The 23407-nt window shown below is 41.7% G+C and overlaps 1 protein-coding gene across 1 annotated transcript in view; it reads left to right on the top strand.

Annotated features, from left to right (window-relative positions):
- Positions 1 to 2216: 2216 nt before the first annotated feature.
- Positions 2217 to 23407, top strand: part of Rtca (RNA 3'-terminal phosphate cyclase) — a 35166-nt gene continuing 13975 nt past the window's right edge. Inside the window, exons 1-6 of the mRNA XM_053799931.2 lie at positions 2217 to 2365; positions 3362 to 3479; positions 4118 to 4244; positions 9568 to 9691; positions 15165 to 15223; positions 19209 to 19353. Of these exons, the coding sequence (XP_053655906.1) occupies positions 2318 to 2365; positions 3362 to 3479; positions 4118 to 4244; positions 9568 to 9691; positions 15165 to 15223; positions 19209 to 19353 (621 nt within the window). The 5' untranslated portion in view covers positions 2217 to 2317. The remainder of the gene's footprint in view (positions 2366 to 3361; positions 3480 to 4117; positions 4245 to 9567; positions 9692 to 15164; positions 15224 to 19208; positions 19354 to 23407) is intronic.

Below are 23407 nucleotides of genomic sequence, written 5' to 3' on the forward strand. Positions count from 1 at the left end.
TGTTACAGTTCTGGAGGTGGGAAGTACAGTACCTGTACTCTGAAGGATGAGTGAGGATGTTACAGTTCTGGAGGTGGGAAGTACAGTACCTGTACTCTGAAGGATGAGTGAGGATGTTACAGTACTAGAGGTGGGAAGTACAGTACATGTACTCTGAAGGATGAGTGAGGATGTTACAGTTCTGGAGGTGGGAAGTACAGTACCTGTACTCTGAAGGATGAGTGAGGATGTTACAGTTCTGGAGGTGGGAAGTACAGTGCCTGTACTCTGAAGGATGAGTGAGGATGTTACAGTTCTGGAGGTGGGAAGTACAGTACCTGTACTCTGAAGGATGAGTGAGGATGTTACAGTTCTGGAGGTGGGAAGTACAGTACCTGTACTCTGAAGGATGAGTGAGGATGTTACAGTCCTGGAGGTGGGAAGTACAGTGTCTGTACTCTGAAGGATGAGTGAGGATGTTACAGTCCTGGAGGTGGGAAGTACAGTACCAGTACTCTGAAGGATGAGTGAGGATGTTACAGTTCTGGAGGTGGGAAGTACAGTACCTGTACTCTGAAGGATGAGTGAGGATGTTACAGTTCTGGAGGTGGGAAGTACAGTACCTGTACTCTGAAGGATGAGTGAGGATGTTACAGTTCTGGAGGTGGGAAGTACAGTACCTGTACTCTGAAGGATGAGTGAGGATGTTACAGTTCTGGAGGTGGGAAGTACAGTACCTGTACTCTGAAGGATGAGTGAGGATGTTACAGTCCTGGAGGTGGGAAGTACAGTACCTGTACTCTGAAGGATGAGTGAGGATGTTACAGTTCTGGAGGTGGGAAGTACAGTGCCTGTACTCTGAAGGATGAGTGAGGATGTTACAGTTCTGGAGGTGTGAAGTACAGTACCTGTACTCTGAAGGATGAGTGAGGATGTTACAGTTCTGGAGGTGGGAAGTACAGTGCCTGTACTCTGAAGGATGAGTGAGGATGTTACAGTTCTGGAGGTGGGAAGTACAGTACCTGTACTCTGAAGGATGAGTGAGGATGTTACAGTTCTGGAGGTGGGAAGTACAGTACCTGTACTCTGAAGGATGAGTGAGGATGTTACAGTCCTGGAGGTGGGAAGTACAGTGTCTGTACTCTGAAGGATGAGTGAGGATGTTACAGTCCTGGAGGTGGGAAGTACAGTACCAGTACTCTGAAGGATGAGTGAGGATGTTACAGTTCTGGAGGTGGGAAGTACAGTACCTGTACTCTGAAGGATGAGTGAGGATGTTACAGTTCTGGAGGTGGGAAGTACAGTACCTGTACTCTGAAGGATGAGTGAGGATGTTACAGTTCTGGAGGTGGGAAGTACAGTACCTGTACTCTGAAGGATGAGTGAGGATGTTACAGTTCTGGAGGTGGGAAGTACAGTACCTGTACTCTGAAGGATGAGTGAGGATGTTACAGTTCTGGAGGTGGGAAGTACAGTACCTGTACTCTGAAGGATGAGTGAGGATGTTACAGTCCTGGAGGTGAGAAGTACAGTACCTGTACTCTGAAGGATGAGTGAGGATGTTACAGTTCTGGAGGTGGGAAGTACAGTACCTGTACTCTGAAGGATGAGTGAGGATGTTACAGTTCTGGAGGTGGGAAGTACAGTACCTGTACTCTGAAGGATGAGTGAGGATGTTGCAGTTCTGGAGCTGGGAGGTACAGTACCTGTACTCTGAAGGATGAGTGAGGATGTTACAGTTCTGGAGGTGGGAAGTACAGTACCTGTACTCTGAAGGATGAGTGAGGATGTTACAGTCCTGGAGGTGAGAAGTACAGTACCTGTACTCTGAAGGATGAGTGAGGATGTTACAGTTCTGGAGGTGGGAAGTACAGTACCTGTACTCTGAAGGATGAGTGAGGATGTTACAGTTCTGGAGGTGGGAAGTACAGTACCTGTACTCTGAAGGATGAGTGAGGATGTTACAGTCCTGGAGGTGGGAAGTACAGTGCTAGAAAATTAAAATACAATATCTATTCTCATTACATAGGCCTAAAAACTACCATTAATCTATATTAAACAATATTTACCTCTTTAAAACCCGCAAGAACAACCCATCTATATCTCTCAATAACTCTCAAATACCTAACTAAAAAGATATATAGCCTATACTGGGCTATCAGTCACTAAATTCTACATAACTTCCACCATAAAATCATTATAAAAAAATAGAAAATAATAATAATGGCCAGAAAATATTTTAGGCAGGTTGTTGCTGGTGTCTAGGAGGTGCGGAGCCGCCTGCAACAACCCTCTTATTTCCTCGTTTTTCCTCATATTTCGTACAATTTTCTCCACTATGGCGGCTGCCACACCTGTAGTGATTGATGGCAGTTATTTAGAAGGTGTAAGTGATTGATGAGGCTGTGTAATTTGCCTTAAAATTGATGTTTTTTGAGGCGTCTTGGCTGCCTGGCCTATGACGTAGGCATTCTCAAAAATTTTTTGGGGGGGCGTCTCAATTGGATTTTCTTTGTATACATGTGTATATACATACATATACATGTGTGCTTCATTATTCATTCATGTGTAGATGTTGTCATTGTCTTATATATAAGAAAAATTGTTAATTATTATTTTTTTGCATTTTATTTTTATATTTACGTAAATCATTTCCAGGATTTATTTTCTTATAAAACTTTTGTTGTTTCCTGTAAAGAACTGAATTATTATTAATACTATTATTATAGCTATTACAATTATTATTATTATTATTATTATTGCTATTATTATTATTATTATTACTATTATTATTATTATTAATATATAATATTTATTATTTATTATTATTATTATTATTATTATTATTATTATAATTATTATTATTATTATTATTATTATAATTTTTATTATTATTATTACTACCATTATTTCTATTATTATTATTATTATTATTATTATTATTATTATTATTATTATTACTACCATTATTTCTATTATTATTATTATTATTACTACTACCATTATTTCTATTATTATTATTATTATTATTATTATTATTATTATTATTACTATGATTATTATTACTACCATTATTTCTATTATTATTATTATTATTATTATTGCTATTATTATTATTATTATTGCTCTTATTATTATTATTATTACTATTATTATTATTATTATTATTATTATTATTACTACCATTATTTCTATTATTATTATTATTATTATTATTCCTACAACTACAATACTACTACTACATAATATACATTATGTACGACATGTATACGTCGACCCGTACCCAAATAAACTATGTACGACATACGTCTACTCATACCCAAATAAACTTGCTAATATAATCGTTCAATTCCTCCCGAGTAATTGAACTTTGCACTTGCAGGGCGGCCAGATACTCCGCATGGGTTTAGCTCTCAGCGCTGTCAAAGACATCCCTATTACTGTTAATAAAGTTCGAGCTGGGAGGAAGACCCCAGGGTTGCGACCCCAGCACTTGACCGGTAAAGTTCGTCTTTTTATTGCCGTAAATCCAGGGAGTAAGTTCAGTAAATCCTAATTATGTTAGGTAAATCCTCAATATATGTTCATTAAATCCTAAATACACCTACCATCCGACTTACGACCTGCTCGACATACGACCACTCGACTTACGACCGTTTGTGTTGTACACAGTGTTTATCCTAAACCTTACAGTATAAAATACAATACTAACAGTATAAAAAGTAAAGTAAAACATGAAATACCAAAATAAAACAATAAAATAAAGTCATTACAAAAATGCGATGTTGATATTCATTAGTAAAGTTCGACTTACGTCCATTTTGACTTAGGACCGGTTGGTCGGAACCAATCTCGGCCGTAAGTCGGATGGTAGGTGTATAAGTTTGGTAAATCCTAAATATAAGTTCGGTAGATCCTAAATATAAGTTCGGTAAATCCTAAATATAAGATCAGTTAGTCCCCATTATATCACCTTTACATCCTCAATATATGTCCAGTAAATCCTCAGTGTTTGTCCCATAAATCCTCAATGTTTGACACATAAATCCTCAACTTATCACCATTACATCCTCAATTCAAGTTCCGAGGAAGAATGCAGCTCCAAATTGACATGTAAATGTTTGATAATTGTCGTCAGGGCTGCAGGTGGTGCGAGATGCTTGCAACGGTCAACTGGACGGTGGACAAATTGGATCGTGTGAAGTGACCTTCTATCCTGGACGGATTTGTGGCGGCAGATACATGGCTGACACCCAGACAGCCGGGTGAGTGGTTGATTGTGTACCCCGGAACGAGTGGAGTTCGAACCCATGGCCAGCTAGTTGTTAAACTCCGGGCCAGTACTCGCCTAATTGTGGTTGCAGGGGTCGAGACTCACCTCCTGGCCCCGCCTCTTCACTGACCGCTACTGGGTCCCCTTTCTCCCTGCTCTATGGATTCGAACTCTATATTAAGGTTATTTGTACAGTAAGACCCCATATTTGTGGATCTGGTATCCACGGTTTCAATTATCCGCTGTTTACCGTGACCCAAAAATAATCCATAATTTTGCTTAATAACGACCTCAAAGTACAAAATTAGTGATGGTGACAGTGTTCAAAGTCTAAGAGAAGCCTTGAAGTGCTTCCCATCAGTGGAGATGTGAAAATTCTCCACTTATTGTGTGTAATTTATTAAATAAACTTTGTAATAGCTATTAATGTAAATGAAAAATGAATTATATATAGAGTTTGCTACTTTCCAAGGTTTGGCATCTGTGGAAGGTCTTTGCAAAGTATCCCCCTCGGATATGGGGTCCAACAGTAGATCCCCCGTATCCACGGGGGATGGATTCCAAAACCTACCTTGAATACCCAAAATCGGGGAAAGTAGCAAACCCTATACAGCCTCTCCTCACTTAGCGACGTACTCGTTTACTTACGACTCAGACTTACGACCGGCTCTCTGACCAGTGTGCAAACCTAAATAATGTATACTAGAGCTGATTTCCTGTACGTATTCTGTTTATTACAATATACACTACAGTGGACCCTCGGTTATCGGCCGTAATCCGTTCCAGAAGCTTGGCCTAAGACCGAAATGGCCGAGAACCGAATTAATATTTCACATAAGAATTAATGGAAATACAATTAATAAGTTCCAGACAAAAATATTCACAAAAAATATTTTTTTTAACAGTTACATAAGTATTACATACCTTTATTGAAGGCTAATGTTGGTTTCTGGAAGATAGGGAAGAGGAAAGAGGAAGGAGTTAGTGTTTGGAAGTGAAATCTCCCTCCATAAAGACTTCAGGTACCTAACCCCTCAAGGAAGGTTCCTTGATGTTGGTGAGGGGCTCTTGATTTAGGAAATTGGATCTGTGCTCCAGTTCCCCGAATTAAGCCTGAATGCCTTCCACATCCCCCCCCAGGCGCTGTATAATCCTCCGGGTTTAGCGCTTCCCCTTGATTATAATAATAATTCAGGTACCAAAGTCTTCTCTGGGGTTACTTCCCTTCATTGTCTTTTAAGGCCACTAGGACCAGTTTGAGAGTCACTAGACCCCTGCCTCACAAACTAACTCAAGTGCACTGTTTCTGGTGTCTCTTTAAGATTTCCCTGAAGTGGGACAGGGTTTTGTCACAACATGATGCAGATATGGCTTGTTTCAGCTTGGTGTTTCTCTACAAAAGCTTGCACCCTGGTCCACATTGCACACATCTGTTTAATCTCTGAAGAAGGCACCTCCTTCCCTCCCTCTGCCTCCTCCTCTGAAGCAAGTTCCTCAGCTGCAGTCTGTTGCTGCTTAAGTTGAAGCTCTTGCAGCTCTTCAGTGGTAAGCTCTTCCCTGTGGTCCTCCACCAACTCTTCCACATCTTCACCTCTCGCCTCCAACTCTACGGATTTCCCCAGTGCCACAATAGAGTCAACAACAGGCAGAGGGTCAGGGTCAGGGTCAGGGTCAGCCTCAAACCCTTCAAAATCCCTCTCATGGACACAACCTGGCCACAGTTTTCTCCAGGCAGAGTTCAAAGTCCTGGAAGTCACTCCCTCCCAAGCCTTACCAATAAGGCTTATGCAATTGAGGATAGTGAAGTGATCTTTCCAGAACTGTCTTAGGGCCAACTGAGTGTCCGAGGTCACTTCAAAGCACTTTTCACACACTGCTTTTGTGTAGAGTTTTTTGAGTTAGAAATGACCTGCTAGTCTATGGGCTGGAGAAGAGGAGTGGTGTTAGGAGGCAAGAACTTCACTGTTATAAAACTGAAGTCCCTGAACACTCGGTCTTCCAAATCTGGAGGATGTGTAGGAGCATTGTCCAGTACCAGGAGTCACTTGAGTGGCAATTTCTTTTCCAGGAGGTATTTTTTCACACTTGGGCCAAACACATCGTAAACCCAGTCTTTGAAAATTTGCCTTGTGACCCATGACTTACGATTAGCTTTCCACATCACACACAGTCTATTCTTAACGACATTGTTTTTCTTGAACACTCTGGGATTTTCTGAGTAATACACAAGTAAAAGCTTCACTTTAAAATTCCCACTTGCATTACCACACAACAAAAGAGTAAGCCTATCTTTCATAGGCTTGTGTCCTGGCAGTGCCTTTTCCTCCTGTGTGATGTTTGGCATTTTCTTCTAAAACAGGCCTGTTTCGTCACAATTGAACACTTGTTGGGGTTTTAATTATTCAGCCTTTACATAGTCCTGGAACTCTTGTACGTACTTTTCAGCCACTTTTTTGTCAGAACTTGCAGCCTCTCCATGCCTTACAACACTGTGTATGCCACTACGCTTCTTAAATCTATCAAACCATCCTTTGCTGGCCCTAAATTCACAAACTGCAGTACTTGTTCCAGGAGTTTTCTGTAGAAGATCCTCGTGTACCTGGTTTGCCTTCTCACAAATAATTGACTCCATAATATACTGTCTCCCACTAATTCTTTTTCCTTAATCCACAATAACAACAACTTTCCCATCTCTTCCGTTATCGGTGATCTTTGTTTCTTCATAAAAATTACTCCTTTCGCAACATTAGCATCCTTGATTTGTTCTTTCTTTGCCAGGATGGATGTAATTGTTGATTTATTCTTGCTGTACATCCTGGCAAGTTCCATAACCTTCATACCACTCTCAAACTTTTCTATCACTTCACGCTTAAATTCCATGGTGTTTCTCACTTTCTTTACCACAGGAACTTTACTAGGAACTTTCTTTGGAGCCATGGTTACTTATTTCACAGTTGCACTGCAAGAAAAACAAAATGGAAGACAAGCAAAAATGTTTGGATGTATGAGCAGAAAGTTCCTCATATACCATGAGACTAAGCTAGACTGACGTGCAGGCGGCCCCCGCTGGCGGACGAACACGTCCAAAACCGCCTATCACTGAAATAATGGCCAATCACCGGGCACCAAAAAACCTGCTGATGACTGAGCTGGCCAATAACAGGAACAGCCAATATCCGAGGGTCCACTGTACACTACTGTATAAACATTTAAAAATATACCAGAAATGTTATAAATGGTTCAAAGGTGACATTAAAACAATATCAAAGATGGTGTACCATTGTTTGTAATAATGTAATTTTTATAATCTGACTTTAAAACTAATTACTGTACTCACTGTAACTCATCAATGTCCATATAATTATCTGTTATTGACTTATTAATCTAAGCTAATACAGTGGACCCCCGGTTAACGATATTTTTTCACTCCAGAAGTATGTTCAGGTGCCAGTACTGACCGAATTTGTTCCCATAAGGAATATTGTGAAGTAGATTAGTCCATTTCAGACCCCCAAACATACACATACAAACGCACTTACATAAATATACTTACATAATTGGTCACATTCGGAGGTAATCGTTATGCGGGGGTCCACTGTATTAAGTTTGCCCAAAATGCCCGGCACACAAAAGGGCTTTTGGCATGTATACCCAACTATTATATTTCTTTGTACAACTACGTATCATGTTAAAATGAAGTTCCTATTCTTACTCTTAAACCCACTACCATTATAATGATCCTTACTTAGTCACGAGTTTGTTTACCGACGTGGTCTTAGGGACACAGCTTCATTGTTCAGTTTACCTGGAGAGAGTTCCGGGGGTCAACGCCCCCGCGGCCCGGTCTGAGACCAGGCCTCCTGGTGGATCAGAGCCTGATCAACCAGGCTGTTGCTGCTGGCTGCACGCAAACCAACATACGAGCCACAGCCCGGCTGATCCGGAACTGACTTTAGGTGCTTGTCCAGTGCCAGCTTGAAGACTGCCAGGGGTCTGTTGGTAATCCCCCTTATGTGTGCTGGGAGGCAGTTGAACAGTCTCGGGCCCCTGACAGTGAGGAGAGTCTGTGTATAAGTCATTTTCATTTACATTCATACTTATTACAGGCCGGCCATCACTAATCCAGCAGTCAGTTATCCGGTTCCATCAATAATCCGGCACTAATTTCAGCTAGCATAATTTCAAATTTCATAATTATACTGACTCAGATTGCTATACTAAGAAATTGTGCAGATGGTAGTAAATCCACAGCAGCAAGCCAGTGGAGGAGAAAGCAGTGATGAAAACGAGGAAGATATAACAGAAATAGTATTGATAGGTTAATTAAGTGTACAGTGGACCCCCGCATAACGATCACCTCCGAATGCGACCAATTATGTAAGTGTATTTATGTAAGTGCGTTTGTACGTGTATGTTTGGGGGTCTGAAATGGACTAATCTACTTCACAATATTCCTTATGGGAACAAATTCGGTCAGTACTGGCACCTGAACATACTTCTGGAGTGAAAAAATATCGTTAACCGGGGGTCCACTGTATTCTAACCTAACCACACTGTAATCCAGCAAACTCACTAATCTGGCACACTACAGGTCCCTATGATGCCGGATTAGTGATGACCGACCTGTATAAAGTTTGTTAAATTATGCACATTAAGTGAAGAATTATCACTTTTTCACTTATGGGAAGTACTTCACGACTTTTGAATTTTCAATTTTTAAAATCTCCAGTGAATTTCTGTACTTAATTTCTTTAATTTTTGTCAGTGATTATTGAAAAATTTCTTTCATTTTACTGTATTGAAAAATTCTGGGACATTGGTATAATGTCAGTATTCTGAAAGTCAAACTTCAGGTTATTAAATTTTGATCCTTAGTGTTGGCACACCTCTGGAAAAACAGTGATGGAGTGAGTAATGATGAAAGTCTTTCTTCTTGTCTTGGTGGGAAATGGCCATTGCGCTGAAAAAAATTTTTTTAATTTCTACTAAGTTGGAAAATCCTGGGAGAGCAGTATTCTGTCAGTATGATGTAAATGGCTTTGACAACAGAAAGGTTTTGGGACTGATTACCTCAAACTCCTCCTCTTTCACCATTATCTATATTGGACTGAAGAAGCCACTGGCTGGCGAAATGTTTCCTCACTAGAGATTCACAAATATTCAGTAAGTGTCTCATTTTTTGCTATGTTAGTATGCTGAGAGTCCAACTATATCAGTATGCTGAGAGTCCAGCTATGTCAGTATGCTGAGAGCAGCTGTATCATTATGCTAACAGTCCAGCAATAGCTTTTTAATTTCAGTTTCTGTAATTTCAGGAGTGTGTGTTTATTAGTGCAGTCAGTGTTACCTTGTGCTCTGTTCGCCGACTCTCCCTCACGATTCATCCTACGCGGCGGCACGAATGCTGACTTTGCTCCACAGGTGGACTATACCATACAGGTGAGGGCAGTTGTTTTGTACGTGCGAACTTTAGGACTTGTACACACCATGTACATAGGAGAAAATTATGATGGTGTTTCGGTAATATTAGCGTTAGTAGTGGATTAGTAGTCATTTTACTAATACATTGGTACCTCGGGATACAAAATTAATTTGTTCCAGAAGGCTGTTCGAGTGCCGATACCAAACGAATTTGTTTCCATAAGGAATAATGTAAATTAGATTAATCCATTTCAGACCCCCAAAAATACACTTAAAAAAGCGCTGATGTACATGCACTTAAATAATTGTTCGAGTTTTGAGCTGTTCGTATCCCAGGGTACCACTGTATTACATTAGTACAGTGGTCCCTCGATAATTGTAATTTTCGAAAATCGTAACGTTATTTTCGTCAAAACATTGGCTCGTGAATCATTGTTTGACTTGCAAATAGTTGTTCGTCTGGGACAGGTACACGCAGCCCCGAGCCACCTCACACTCCATTCCCAGCCAGTGTGCTATTGTTTATCAGTGAATGAGGATGATCCCACGAGTTCATACGATATATTTCATAATATTCCATTTGTTTTAGTGTTTGCAACTGCTAAATAAGTCACCATGGCTCCAAAGAAAGCTTCTAGTGCCAGTCCTTTGATAAAGAATGTGAGAAACACACATAATTTAAGAAAAAGTTTGTAGAAAAATACGAAGGTGGTGGTGGTAGAGTGGAAGCAGTTGTAATAGTGGTTGATGGTGGTAGTGATGATAGACGGTGGTAGCAGTTGTAATAGTGGTAGAAGGTGGTAGTGATGGTGGTAGCATTGTAATAGTGGTAGAAGGTGGTAGTGATGGTAGCATTAGATGGTGGTAGCAGTTGTAATAATGGTAGAAGGTGGTAGTGATAGTGGTAGAGGGTGGTAGTGGTTGTGATGGTGGTAGAGGGTCTTCTTCAGTGATTCAGCAATTCTACTAACTCCTCCAATGTTGTTGGAGTTATATAGGGCTACAGAAAACACTGCCGCCTCAGCTGCTGCTTCACCACCATTATGGACGGCTTGCTCTCAGTGGCCTTTATATACCCAACAACAACACAACACAGCACCTCTCGTGACATATATAATGACTTATTTTATTCATTCTAGAGTATATGCAATGTTTCTATGTTTTTAATATTGTTTATTATGTCATATTAGTTGAATTATGATAGATAAATAAGCCGTAGGGTTGATATTAGTGTCATATTCTCCAACAATAAACTTGCCATCCTTCCTTCACACAAACAAATAGCCAATAAGAACATAAGAAAGGAGGAACACTGCAGGTCGACTGGCCCATACAAGGCAGGTCCTTATCAAAATGACCTCTACCCAATGCTACCCAAGAATTTACTCCCGTACCCAATGACACAAATCAAACTCAGCTCCTCCCACTCATATATTTGTCCAATCTCTTTTTAAAGCTACCCAAGGTCCTAGCCTTGATCACCCTACTGGTAAGTATGATGTTAAATAAGAAAGAAAGATTAAGAAAGTAGGAACACTGCAACAGGCCTGCTGGCCCATACTAGCAGGTCCTTCACAAATCCAGCCCACTAACAGAACAAATGCTACCCAAGCAATAAACTCAGGTGCAAGTCCGACTCAAATCCAACCCCACTCGCTTGTATATTTATCCAACCTAAATTTGAAACTACCCAAGCCATAGCTTTTAGAACATAAGAAAGGAGGAACACTGCAATAGGCCTGTTGGCCTATACTAGGCCGGTCCTTCACAAATCCAACCCACTAACAGCATAACTGCTATACCCAAGCAATAAGCTTTGATAAACCTATTTACTCATGTGCAAGACCGATTCAAACCAACCCCTCTCACTTGTGTATTTATCCAACCTAAATTTGAAACTACTCAATGTTTTAGCTTGGATCACCCTACTAGGCAGACCGTTCCACTCATCAACTACCCTTATTACCAATGTTCATTTATACATTTTATTAGTGCTCTACATTTATTTGGCATTTTTTTCTGCATGTAAATCTGTATTTAAGCTAGGTAAGTGACCCCTGAAGTGACCTAGAGTCCATACCCCCGGCCGGGATTGAACCCGCGGTCATAGAGTCTCAAAACTCCAGCCCGTCGCGTTAGCCACTAGACCAGCTAGCCACAATAAGATTCATCCAACTAGGTATATTTCTACACCATAGGAAAGTTAGCACAGGCACCTCTGTGACCAATCGTGTCATTACGATTTCTTAAGTCATGTTGACGGCAGTGAAGGGACTTGAGCTAGAGTTCGTCACGGCCACGCTAGCTGGAGATTCGTCTGTAAAAACTTGCATTTGTGGTCACAGAGGTGCCTGTGCTAACTTTCCTATGGTGTAGAAATATACCTAGTTGGATGAATCTTATTGTGGCTAGCTGGTCTAGTGGCTAACGCGACGGGCTGGAGTTTTGAGACCTAGAGTCCTTATGGAGGGGGATTACCCTTCCAAACAATAACCTCTCTTCTCTCTCTCCTTCTCCTTGTCTTCCATTCATCAACAACAGCCTTCAATAAAGGTAACTGTCATGTTGAATGTTCATTCATTTGTGCATGTAAATCTATCTTTAAGGTAAAAAAAAAATTGTTGTTGATACTTCTGGGTGTCTGGAACGAATTAATTGGATTTACATTATTTTTTATAGGGAAAATGGATTCAAAAATCGTCAATTTCGATAATAGTCACACTTCCAGGAATGGATTAATTACGAAAAATGAGGGACCACTGTAATAGATCAGTAGTCATTTTCAGTAATACGGGTACTCCTTGACTTGTGATATTTCATCTTTATGATGATTCGCCTGACGATATTTCGACTTGACGATGGTTCAACTTACGACGGTGCGGCAGCAATTACTTTGGAGATGAAACTTAAGATAATTACCCAACATGAAGGTGACAAGTTCCGAACTTGTATTCATTTATTTACATGGTATTTAGTCACAGTATTTTTTTTATTTACATAGTAACAGTAGTTATTTATTTAAAAGACTAAAATTAGAGAAAAACTCTTTGATGAATATTTGAAAAATACTTTAAAGGTGTTAATGTTGATAATTATCTCTTCAAGGGCCGGCATTTCCAGGTGCATTTAGCATTCCAACTGCCCTTTTCCCATGAACATAATAATAATGATAACAATAATCAGAAATTGAGGGTCGCGACCCTTGCTTTCAGACTTGCTCTCAGGGTTGCAGACCTTTCAAAAAAAAAAAAAAAATTTTCTTATGAAATGAAAGCAAATCTTTTTGTGAAGGTAATGAAACCAAAAGTACAAAATTTGATTGAAAATTTACAGAATTATCCTCTCGGCAGTATTTATGCATCGGCGATTTTGCCCACTTTGAGCCCTGTTTTTGGTCAGTTCCATTATTCCAGTTGACCAAACTCATAGCTACTTCACTAGTAATGACTTTGTTTAGCCATTACATAATGGCTTGACAAAGCTCCTGCAATGCGAAACATTGCCACAATAAAACGTCACACTAGTTGCACTTGTGTCCTAGTGTAACTAGAGGGTTTCGTGGATCAGTGCCCCTGCAGCCTGGTCTGTGACCAGGGCTGTGATACAGGAGGGTTTTGTGGATCAGTGCCCCTGCAGCCTGGTCTGTGACCAGGGCTGTGATACAGGAGGGTTTCGTGGATCAGTGCCCCTGCAGCCTGGTCTGTGACCAGGGCTGTGATACAGGAGGGTTTCATGGATCAGTGCCCCTGCAGCCTGGTCTGTGACCAGGGCTGTGATACAGGAGGGTTTCGTGGATCAGTGCCCCTGCAGCCTGGTCTGTGACCAGGGCTGCGATACAGGAGGGTTTCGTGGATCAGTGCCCCTGCAGCCTGGTCTGTGACCAGGGCTGTGATACAGGAGGGTTTCGTGGATCAGTGCCCCTGCAGCCTGGTCTGTGACCAGGGCTGTGATACAGGAGGGTTTCGTGGATCAGTGCCCCTGCAGCCTGGTCTGTGACCAGGGCTGTGATACAGGAGGGTTTTGTGGATCAGTACCCCTGCAGCCTGGTCTGTGACCAGGGCTGTGATACAGGAGGGTTTCGTGGATCAGTGCCCCTGCAGCCTGGTCTGTGACCAGGGCTGTGATACAGGAGGGTTTCATGGATCAGTGCCCCTGCAGCCTGGTCTGTGACCAGGGCTGTGATACAGGAGGGTTTCGTGGATCAGTGCCCCTGCAGCCTGGTCTGTGACCAGGGCTGCGATACAGGAGGGTTTCGTGGATCAGTGCCCCTGCAGCCTGGTCTGTGACCAGGGCTGTGATACAGGAGGGTTTCGTGGATCAGTGCCCCTGCAGCCTGGTCTGTGACCAGGGCTGTGATACAGGAGGGTTTCGTGGATCAGTGCCCCTGCAGCCTGGTCTGTGACCAGGGCTGTGATACAGGAGGGTTTCGTGGATCAGTGCCCCTGCAGCCTGGTCTGTGACCAGGGCTGTGATACAGGAGGGTTTCGTGGATCAGTGCCCCTGCAGCCTGGTCTGTGACCAGGGCTGTGATACAGGAGGGTTTCATGGATCAGTGCCCCTGCAGCCTGGTCTGTGACCAGGGCTGTGATACAGGAGGGTTTCATGGATCAGTGCCCCTGCAGCCTGGTCTGTGACCAGGGCTGTGATACAGGAGGGTTTCGTGGATCAGTGCCCCTGCAGCCTGGTCTGTGACCAGGGCTGTGATACAGGAGTTTCTGTATTACATTTAGGTTCCTATGGAAAATATCCAGCTGCATAGAAAATATTTAAGTGTCTTTAATTTTGTAGATGCATTAATGATTTTTAAGCTTGTTTTCAGGAAGTAGAAGACAACCATGGAACGGGGGGGGTTTCAACCCACGGCAAACAAGTCGTAAAACTCACAGGCCTTGTGGTTGATGCACTGGCCTAGAGTTTTACAACTTACCTTGGGTTCAATCTCACCCATTCCGTGGGTTGTTTCCTGTCGTGTTATTACGAATTCATAAGTGCGTGACTTGCTTCAAGCTCAGCTTGTCAGTTGGTAAAAAAAAAAAGGTGGGGTGGTAGGGGAAGTGAAAAATTCAAATGGCTTTAGGAAGAAATTCAAAATTTTTTCTTGAAGCCTTTTTACCCACTTTTTTGAGGCTATGGGTCCCATTGTGTGACTGTAAATAGCCCGAGGTGGACCAAAACATGATCTTTAGCTTCTCTGTCCTATGTGCAGGTTATTTGTGTATTGTTCCAGTCACTGTATTGTGCCTTTTTAGTCTTGATGGGTCCCACAATTTGCATTAGAGGTAGACCCCATTATATGCTACATTTCTAATTTTTTTTCAACACACTGGATGTCTCCCATGAAGGCAGGGTGACCCAGAATAAAAAGAAACACTTTCACCATCATTCACACTATCACTGTCTTTGCAGAGGCACACAGATACTCTAAACAGCAAATGTCTACTATGTGTATCTATAAATTAAGTTGAAGTCTTATATATATAATTTTTTGCAGGTTTTCCGGAAAGTCGCTTCTTGGTTTGGTGTAGAATTTAAGTTATTCATAAATAAAAGGTAAGGCTTTAATAGCTATATTAATACTGTACAGTGGAACCTTGGTACTCAAACCTTATTTGTTCCTGAAGGTTGTTTGAGTGCCGATCTGTTTGAGTATCTAATGATTTTTTTTTTTTTTTTTTTTTTTACAAGTCGTCTGTCTCCCACCAAGGCAGGGTGACCCAAAAAGAAAGAAAATCCCCAAAAAGAAAATACTTTCGTCATCATTCAACACTTTCACCTCACTCACACATAATCACTGTTTTTGCAGAGGTGCTCAGGACTCAACAGTTTAGAAGCATATACGTATAAAGATACACAACATATCCCTCCAAACTGCTAATATCCCGAAACCCCTTGTTTAGAGTGCAGGCACTGTACTTCCCATTTCCAGGACTCAAGACCGGCTATATAAAAATAACTGGTTTCCCTGAATCCCTCCACTAAATATTACCCTGCTCACACTCCAACAGATCGTCAGGTCCCAAAAACCATTCGTCTCCATTCACTCCTGTCGAACACATTCATGCATGCCTGCTGGAGGTCCAAGCCCCTCGCCCACAAAACCTCCCTTACCCCTTCCAACCTTTTCGAATACGACCCCTACCCCGCCTTCCTTCCCCTACAGATTTAAACGCTCTCCATGTCATTCTACTTTGATCCATTCTCTCTAAATGACCAAACCACCTCAACAACCCCTCTTCAGCCCTCTGACTAATACTTTTATTAACTACACACCTTCTCCTAATTTCCACACTCCGAATTTTCTGCATAATATTTACACCACACGTTGCCCTTAGACAGGACATCTCCACTGCCTCCATCCGCCTCCTCGCTGCTGCATTTACAACCCAAGCTTCACATCCATATAAGAGTGTTGGTACTACTATACTTTCATACATTCCCTTCTTTGCCTCCATAGATAATGTTTTTTGTCTCCACACATACCTCAACACACCACTCACCTTTTTTTCCCTCATCAATTCTATGATTAACCTCATCCTTCATAAATCCATCCGCCGACACGTCAACTCCCAAGTATCTGAAAACATTCACTTCTTCCATACTCCTCCTCCCCAATTTGATATCCAATTTTTCTTTATCTAAATCATTTGATACCCTCATCACCTTACTCTTTTCTATGTTCACTTTCAACTTTCTACCTTTACACACATTCCCAAACTCATCCACTAACCTTTGTGATTTTTCTTTAGAATCTCCCATAAGCACAGTATCAGCAAAAAGCAACTGTGTCAATTCCCATTTTGTATTTGATTCCCCATAATTTAATCCCACCCCTCTCCTGAACACCCTAGCAGTTACTTCTTTTGCAACCCCATCTATAAATATGTTAAACAACCATGGTGACATTACACATCCCTGTCTAAGACCTACTTTTACCGGGAAATAGTCTCCCTCTCTTCTACACACCCTAACCTGAGTCTCACTATCCTCATAATAGCTATCTACAGCATTTACTAATACCTATTCCATATACTTGCAACATCTGCCACATTGCTTCCCTGTCCTCTCTATCATATGCCTTTTCTAAATCCATAAATGCAATAAAAACTTCCCTACCTTTATCTAAATACTGTTCACATATATGCTTCAGTGTAAACACTTGATCTACACATCCCCTACCCACTCTGAAACCTCCTTGCTCATCTGCAATCCTACATTCTGTCTTTCCTCTAATTCTTTCAATTATAACCCTACCGTCCCCTTTTCCTGGTATACTCAGTAAACTTATTCCTCTATAATTTTTACAATCTCTTTTGTCCCCTTCCCTTTATATAAAGGGACTATACATGCTCTCCGCCAATCCCTAGGTACCTTCCCCTCTTTCATACATTTATTAAACAAAAGTACCAACCACTCCAACACTATATCCCTCCGTGCTTTTAACATTTCTGTCATGATCCCATCAGTTCCAGCTGCTTTACCCCCTTTCATTCTACCTAATGCCTCACGCACCTCCCCCACACTCACATCCTGTTCTTCTTCACTCCTAAAAGATGTAGGTACCTTACATGATGGTAGGATTGCTGGTGTCTTTTTTCTGTCTCATAAACATGCAAGATTTCAGGTACGTCTTGCTGCTGCTACTTACACATAGGTCACACTACACATACATGTACAAGCATATATATACACACCCCTCTGGGTTTTCTTCTATTTTCTTACTAGTTCTTGTTCTTGTTTATTTCCTGTTATCTCCATGGGGAAGTGGAACAGAATTCTTCCTCCGTAAGCCATGCGTGTTGTAAGAGGCGACTAAAATGCCGGGAGCAAGGTGCTAGTAACCCCTTCTCCTGTATATATTACTAAATGTAATAGGAGAAACTTTCATTTTTCCTTTTGGGCCACCCTGCCTCGGTGGTCTACCCTGCCTCGGTGGTCCACCCCGCCTCGGTGGGATATGGCCGATGTGTTGAAAGAAAGAAAATAAAAAAAAACACCAAAAAATGCGAAGAAACATGAAATAAATTACAGAAAAGTTCTGGCAGGTCATGTTTGGTTGAGTGCCGAGCGATTTGCTTACCAAACAAAGCATTCAAATACCGAACTGTTTGAGCAAGGAGCTGTTTGAATACCAAGGTTCCACTGTATATGCATAAATATATATACACCTACCATCAGACTTACGACCTGCTCGACTTACAACCACTCGACTTACAATCGTTTTTTTATGCCAAATTTCTGGGAAATAAACAACTATTTGTGTTGTACACGGTGTTTATCCTAAACCTTACAGTATAAAATACAGTACTAACAACATAAAAAGTAAAGTAAAACATGAAATACCATAATAAAGATATAAAATAAAGTCATTACAAAAATGCAATGTTGATATTCATTAGTAAATTTTGACTTACGTCCATTTTGACTTACGACCGGTTTTTCGGAACTGAACTCGGTCGTAAGTCGGATGGTAGGTGTATTCCTAAATAAAAGGTGAAGTTCTGCTAGTTTTTTTTTTATTTTTTTTGTACTCCCCTATATGTACTCTAATATGTGTAGTTGCAAGAGTCAAGTCTTAGCTCCTGGCCCTGCCTCTCAACTCTCCGCTTACCAGATTCACTCTCCTAGCCTCTTAGGCCCTCTTGTGTCTGCTTTTAGAACTGGAATTGGCCTTCATTACTTCTTGGTTCAGGTTATTCTGCTTTCCGACCGCCCTGATACTGCCCTACTATCAGTTATTTTGATCTTATTTGCGTGTTCGTGGAGGGAGGGGGTAAAGGAGGTTTTTGTATGCAAGGGGCTTGGATATACAGCAGGCATATGTGAACGTGTTAGATAGGAGTGAATGTAGACGAATGGTTTTTGGGACCGGACAAGCTGTTGGAGTGTGAGCAGGGTAATACAGTGGAACCTCAAATATCGAACTGCTCCCAACTCAACCAGTTGTGTAAGTGTATTTATATATATAAGTGTATTTTTGAGGGTCTGAAATGAACTAATCTAATTTACATTATTCCCGATGGGAATAAATTCGTTCGGTAACGGCACTCAAACATGGAAGGATTGAGCCGGACATGAGTCCTGGAGGTGGGAAGTACAATGCCTGCACTTTAAAGGTGGGGTTCGGGATATTAGCTGTTTGGTCATCTAAACTGTCGTTGCTATTTACCTCTGGCAAGACAGTGATAGTGTGAATGATGGTGAAAGTTCTTTTTTGGGTCACTCTGCCTTGGTGGGTGATGGCCAGTGTGTTAAAAACAATATATTTATGGATAATTTATACAATTATCATCATTTTTCCCTGTTCTTATTTCAGAGGTTTGTACCTATGAGAAAAAGCAAAATATCTTTAGACAAAGCCAGCTTTAAGAGGTTTATATATTTTTCTATTTTTTTTTTTCTTTCAACATGCAGGGTGACCCAAAAAGGAAGAAATGCTTTCACCATCAATCACACCATCACTATCTTGCCAGAGGCGCACAGTTACGACATTGCCCAATTTATACAATGATGATAATTATTTCTGCTCTCCTTACAGAGGTTTTTATCCTGTGGGAAAAGGTGAAATATCGTTAGATGTAAAACCAGCTTTAAAAGGCCTCTATGCAGCGGACTTTACGGATTTCGGCGAACTTGTATCAGTGCATGGAAGAGCGTATGTTTCCGGGGCCCTTCCTGTCAAGGTAATACCTTTTTTTTACACTTGTTAACGTGTTTTTTTTTTTACGTTTTACACTTTTTTTTCGCGTGTTTTTACTTTTTATTTACACATTTGTTTTTTACACTTTACGCATGTTTTATGCTTTATTTACACTTGTTTTTATATTTTATTTACATATTTGATTTTATACTTCACACATTTGTTTTTATACCGTACATGTCTATTTGCTTAACCCTTTTTGGGGTCAGTGCTGTAGTTGTACACCGTGAGGTCAGCTCACTCAGATAAGCTGTGATAAGCTCAGATAACCTGTGATAAGCTCAGATAAGCTGTGATAAGCTCAGATAACCTGTGATAAGCTCAGATAAGCTATAAGCTCAGATAAGCTATAAGCTCAGATAAGCTGTGATAAGCTCAGATAAGCTGTGATAAGCTCAGATAAGCTGTGATAAGCTCAGATAAGCTGTGATAAGCTCAGATAAGCTGTGATAAGCTCAGATAAGCTATAAGCTCAGATAAGCTATGATAAGCTCAGATAAGCTGTGATAAGCTCAGATAAGCTGTGATAAGCTCAGATAAGCTGTGATAAGCTCAGATAAGCTGTGATAAGCTCAGATAAGCTGTGATAAGCTCAGATAAGCTGAGGTAAATTTGGGCCTAGTTACGAGAGAATGGGTCTGATCCTGCCCCACACAGTGCATGATGGGAAAACAAAACTGTGACCATGTATGGTTTAAAATAGCAACTTGGTAGTACATTTTAGGATGTTTGTGGTTTTATTTGTAGTTTTTTTTTTTTTCATTTGATAGAATGGAAGATATGTTAAAGAATTAGAGATGATTTTGATTGATCTCAGGACTGGAAGTAGTTTGAAACTGCGCTCAAAGTGGCAGAAATATTCGATTTTTGTCAATATTCCAGGGGATGCTAATCATGCCACTTCGTCTAATATGCATCCAACTGGCCATCTAATATGCATTCACAAATGCACTGACGTTATTTATACATTTATTACAGTAATTCAGTAGCCTTCCTGCTGCAGTGTTCCTCCTTAAGTGAGTGTGACTTGGACCTGCCTAGCATGGGCCAGTAGGCTTGCTGCAGTGCTTAAGTGAGTGTGACTTGGACCTGCCTAGCATGGGCCAGTAGGCCTGCTGCAGTGCTTGAGTGAGTGTGACTTGGACCTGCCTAGCATTGGCCAGTAGGCCTGCTGCAGTGCTTGAGTGAGTGTGACTTGGACCTGCCAAGCATGGGCCAGTAGGCCTGCTGCAGTGCTTGAGTGAGTGTGACTTGGACCTGCCAAGCATGGGCCAATAGGCCTGCTGCAGTGCTTAAGTGAGTGTGATTTAGACCTGCCAAGCATGAGCCAGTAGGCCTGCTGCAGTGCTTAAGCGAGTGTGACTTGGACCTGCCAAGCATGGGCCAGTAGGCCTGCTGCAGTGCTTGAGTGAGTGTGACTTGGACCTGCCAAGCATGAGCCAGTAGGCCTGCTGCAGTGCTTAAGTGAGTGTGATTTAGACCTGCCAAGCATGGGCCAGTAGGCCTGCTGCAGTGCTCCTTATGATCTTACAAAATTCTTACATTCATTGTACACTTACCTTTTTTTTTTTTACCTTTCAAAGAATTATTTCTTAGAAGTAGAGTGTATTATGGTATAAACCTTGGTAATAAAAACCAACAAGTTGGTTTAGAAAGACACTAAGCAAACACTATGACATATTAGAAAATATATTAGTGTTTACTTACAGAGGCATCGCTAGAGTTGGTGTCACCCGGGGCGGAATCTCCGGTGTCACCCGGGGCGGAATCTCCGGTGTCACCCGGGGCGGAATCTCCGGTGTCACCCGGGGCGGAATCTCCGGTGTCACCTGGGGCGGAATCTCCAGTGTCACCCGGGGCGGAATCTCCGGTGTCACCCGGGGCGGAATCTCCGGTGTCACCCGGGGCGGAATCTCCGGTGTCACCCGGGGCGGAATCTCCGGTGTCACCCGGGGCGGAATCTCCGGTGTCACCCGGGGCGGAATCTCCGGTGTCACCCGGGGCGACATGTTTGGTGTCACCCGGGACGGAATCTCCGGTGTCACCCGGGGCGGAATCTCCGGTGTCACCCAGGGTGGCATGTTTGGTGTCACCCCCATGTAATTCAAGGGCGGGGGGATGGGGGGGGTAAACTGCAGTTATGTCACTACTACATGACCAGTGACAAATGTTTAGCAATAAGAACGTTTAAGGGGCATAAACTGAACAGGAGAATATTTCTCAACTTTATTAATGATAAAATATATAATGGTAATAATATTGAGGAAACATAAACTCAAATACCACTTTGAGTACAGCCAACAGATCCTATATTTATTCATCAACAATGCAAAAACTTAAAAATAAAAGATTTGAAAAATAAAGAAAAACATTGCAATATCAGAGAGACACTAGTTCCGATATGACCTTGAGTACAGGTAACATCACAGTAAATCTGATATTACATTTCCTTGCCTTCAATTATGCAAAATCATCTATCACATCATCAAAATCAACGAAGGATTCTTCTCTTATGTTGGTGCACCCCTCATGGAAGGTTCCTTGATGTTGGTGAGGGGCTCTTGATTTAGGGAATTGGATCTGTGCTCCAGTTCCCCGAATTAAGCCTGAATGCCTTCCACATCCCCCCCCCCAGGTGCTGTATAATCCTATGGGTTTAGCGCTTCCCCCTTGATTATAATAATAATATGTTGGTGCAGCACTGTTTTGTGCATTAGTGTTACCTTCTTTAGAGGCTCTATGGTGTCACCCCCTAAATGGTGTCACCTGGGGCGGCCCGCCCTCGCCCCCCCCCTTACGACGCCTCTGTTTACTTACATGTCTTTCTAATCCAACATTGTATTATACAATTATCCTGACTGACATATATAAACTAATTTATAGAAAGCCCTTTATTATTCAGGCCTTTTAGATACCCTTAAAACTAAATTACTATTACTAGTACTATTACTATTACTAGGACCCTTGACTAACGATCAGCTTCCAACTCGACCAGTTATGTAAGTGTATTTTTGTAAGTGCTTTTGTGGGTCTGAAACTTACTAATCTATTTCACAATATTCCTTATGGGAACAAATTCAGTCGGTAACGGCACCTGAACAGACATCTGAAATGAAATAATATCGTTAGTTGAGGGTCCACTGTATATGAGAATAAGAATACAGCCTCTATTCACTTAACGACGGGGTTGTGTTCCTAAGAGTAGGTCAGTAAACAAATTGATCGTTAAGCGAGAAGCATACTGTACTGGTAGTGAGTTTGTGTCAACCATCTTCACAATTTTTTTGTCACCGTTTATAACATTTTTAGTATATTTTTAAATGTTTATGAAGTGGTGTACTATTTTTTTATTATCTTTAACACACTGGCCAATTCCCACCAATGCAGGGTGGCCCACCAAGGCAGGGTGGTCCATCAAGGCAGGGTGGCCACCAAGGCAGGGTGGCCCACCAAGGCAGGGTAGTCCACCAATGCAGGGTGGCCCACCAAGGCAGGGTGGTCCATCAAGGCAGGGTGGCCCGAAAAAGAAAAACTTCCACCATCATTCACTCCATCACTGTCTTGCCAGAAGGGTGCTTTACACTACAGTTTTTAAACTGCAACATTAACACCCCTCCTTCAGAGTGCAGGCACTGTACTTCCCATCTCCAGGACTCAAGTCCTGCCTGCCGGTTTCCCTGAATCCCTTCATAAATGTTACTTTGCTCACACTCCAACAGCACGTCAAGTATTAAAAACCATTTGTCTCCATTCACTCCTATCAAACACGCTCACGAATGCCTGCTGGAAGTCCAAGCCCCTCGCACACAAAACCTCCTTTACCCCCTCCCTCCAACCTTTCCTAGGCCGACCCCTACCCCGCCTTCCTTCCACTACAGACTGGTGTACTATGTACTATATACTGCAATAAGCAGAATAGAGGAAATCAACTCTAACATATATTGTTTAGGTTTGCATACTAGTTGGAGAGCTGGTCGTAAGTCCGAGCGGTTGGTAAATGAGTACGTCACTGAGTGACTAGAGGCTGTACATAGTAT

Source organism: Cherax quadricarinatus, chromosome 99, assembly GCF_038502225.1.
Source record: "Cherax quadricarinatus isolate ZL_2023a chromosome 99, ASM3850222v1, whole genome shotgun sequence".
NCBI classification, from domain to species: domain Eukaryota; kingdom Metazoa; phylum Arthropoda; class Malacostraca; order Decapoda; family Parastacidae; genus Cherax; species Cherax quadricarinatus.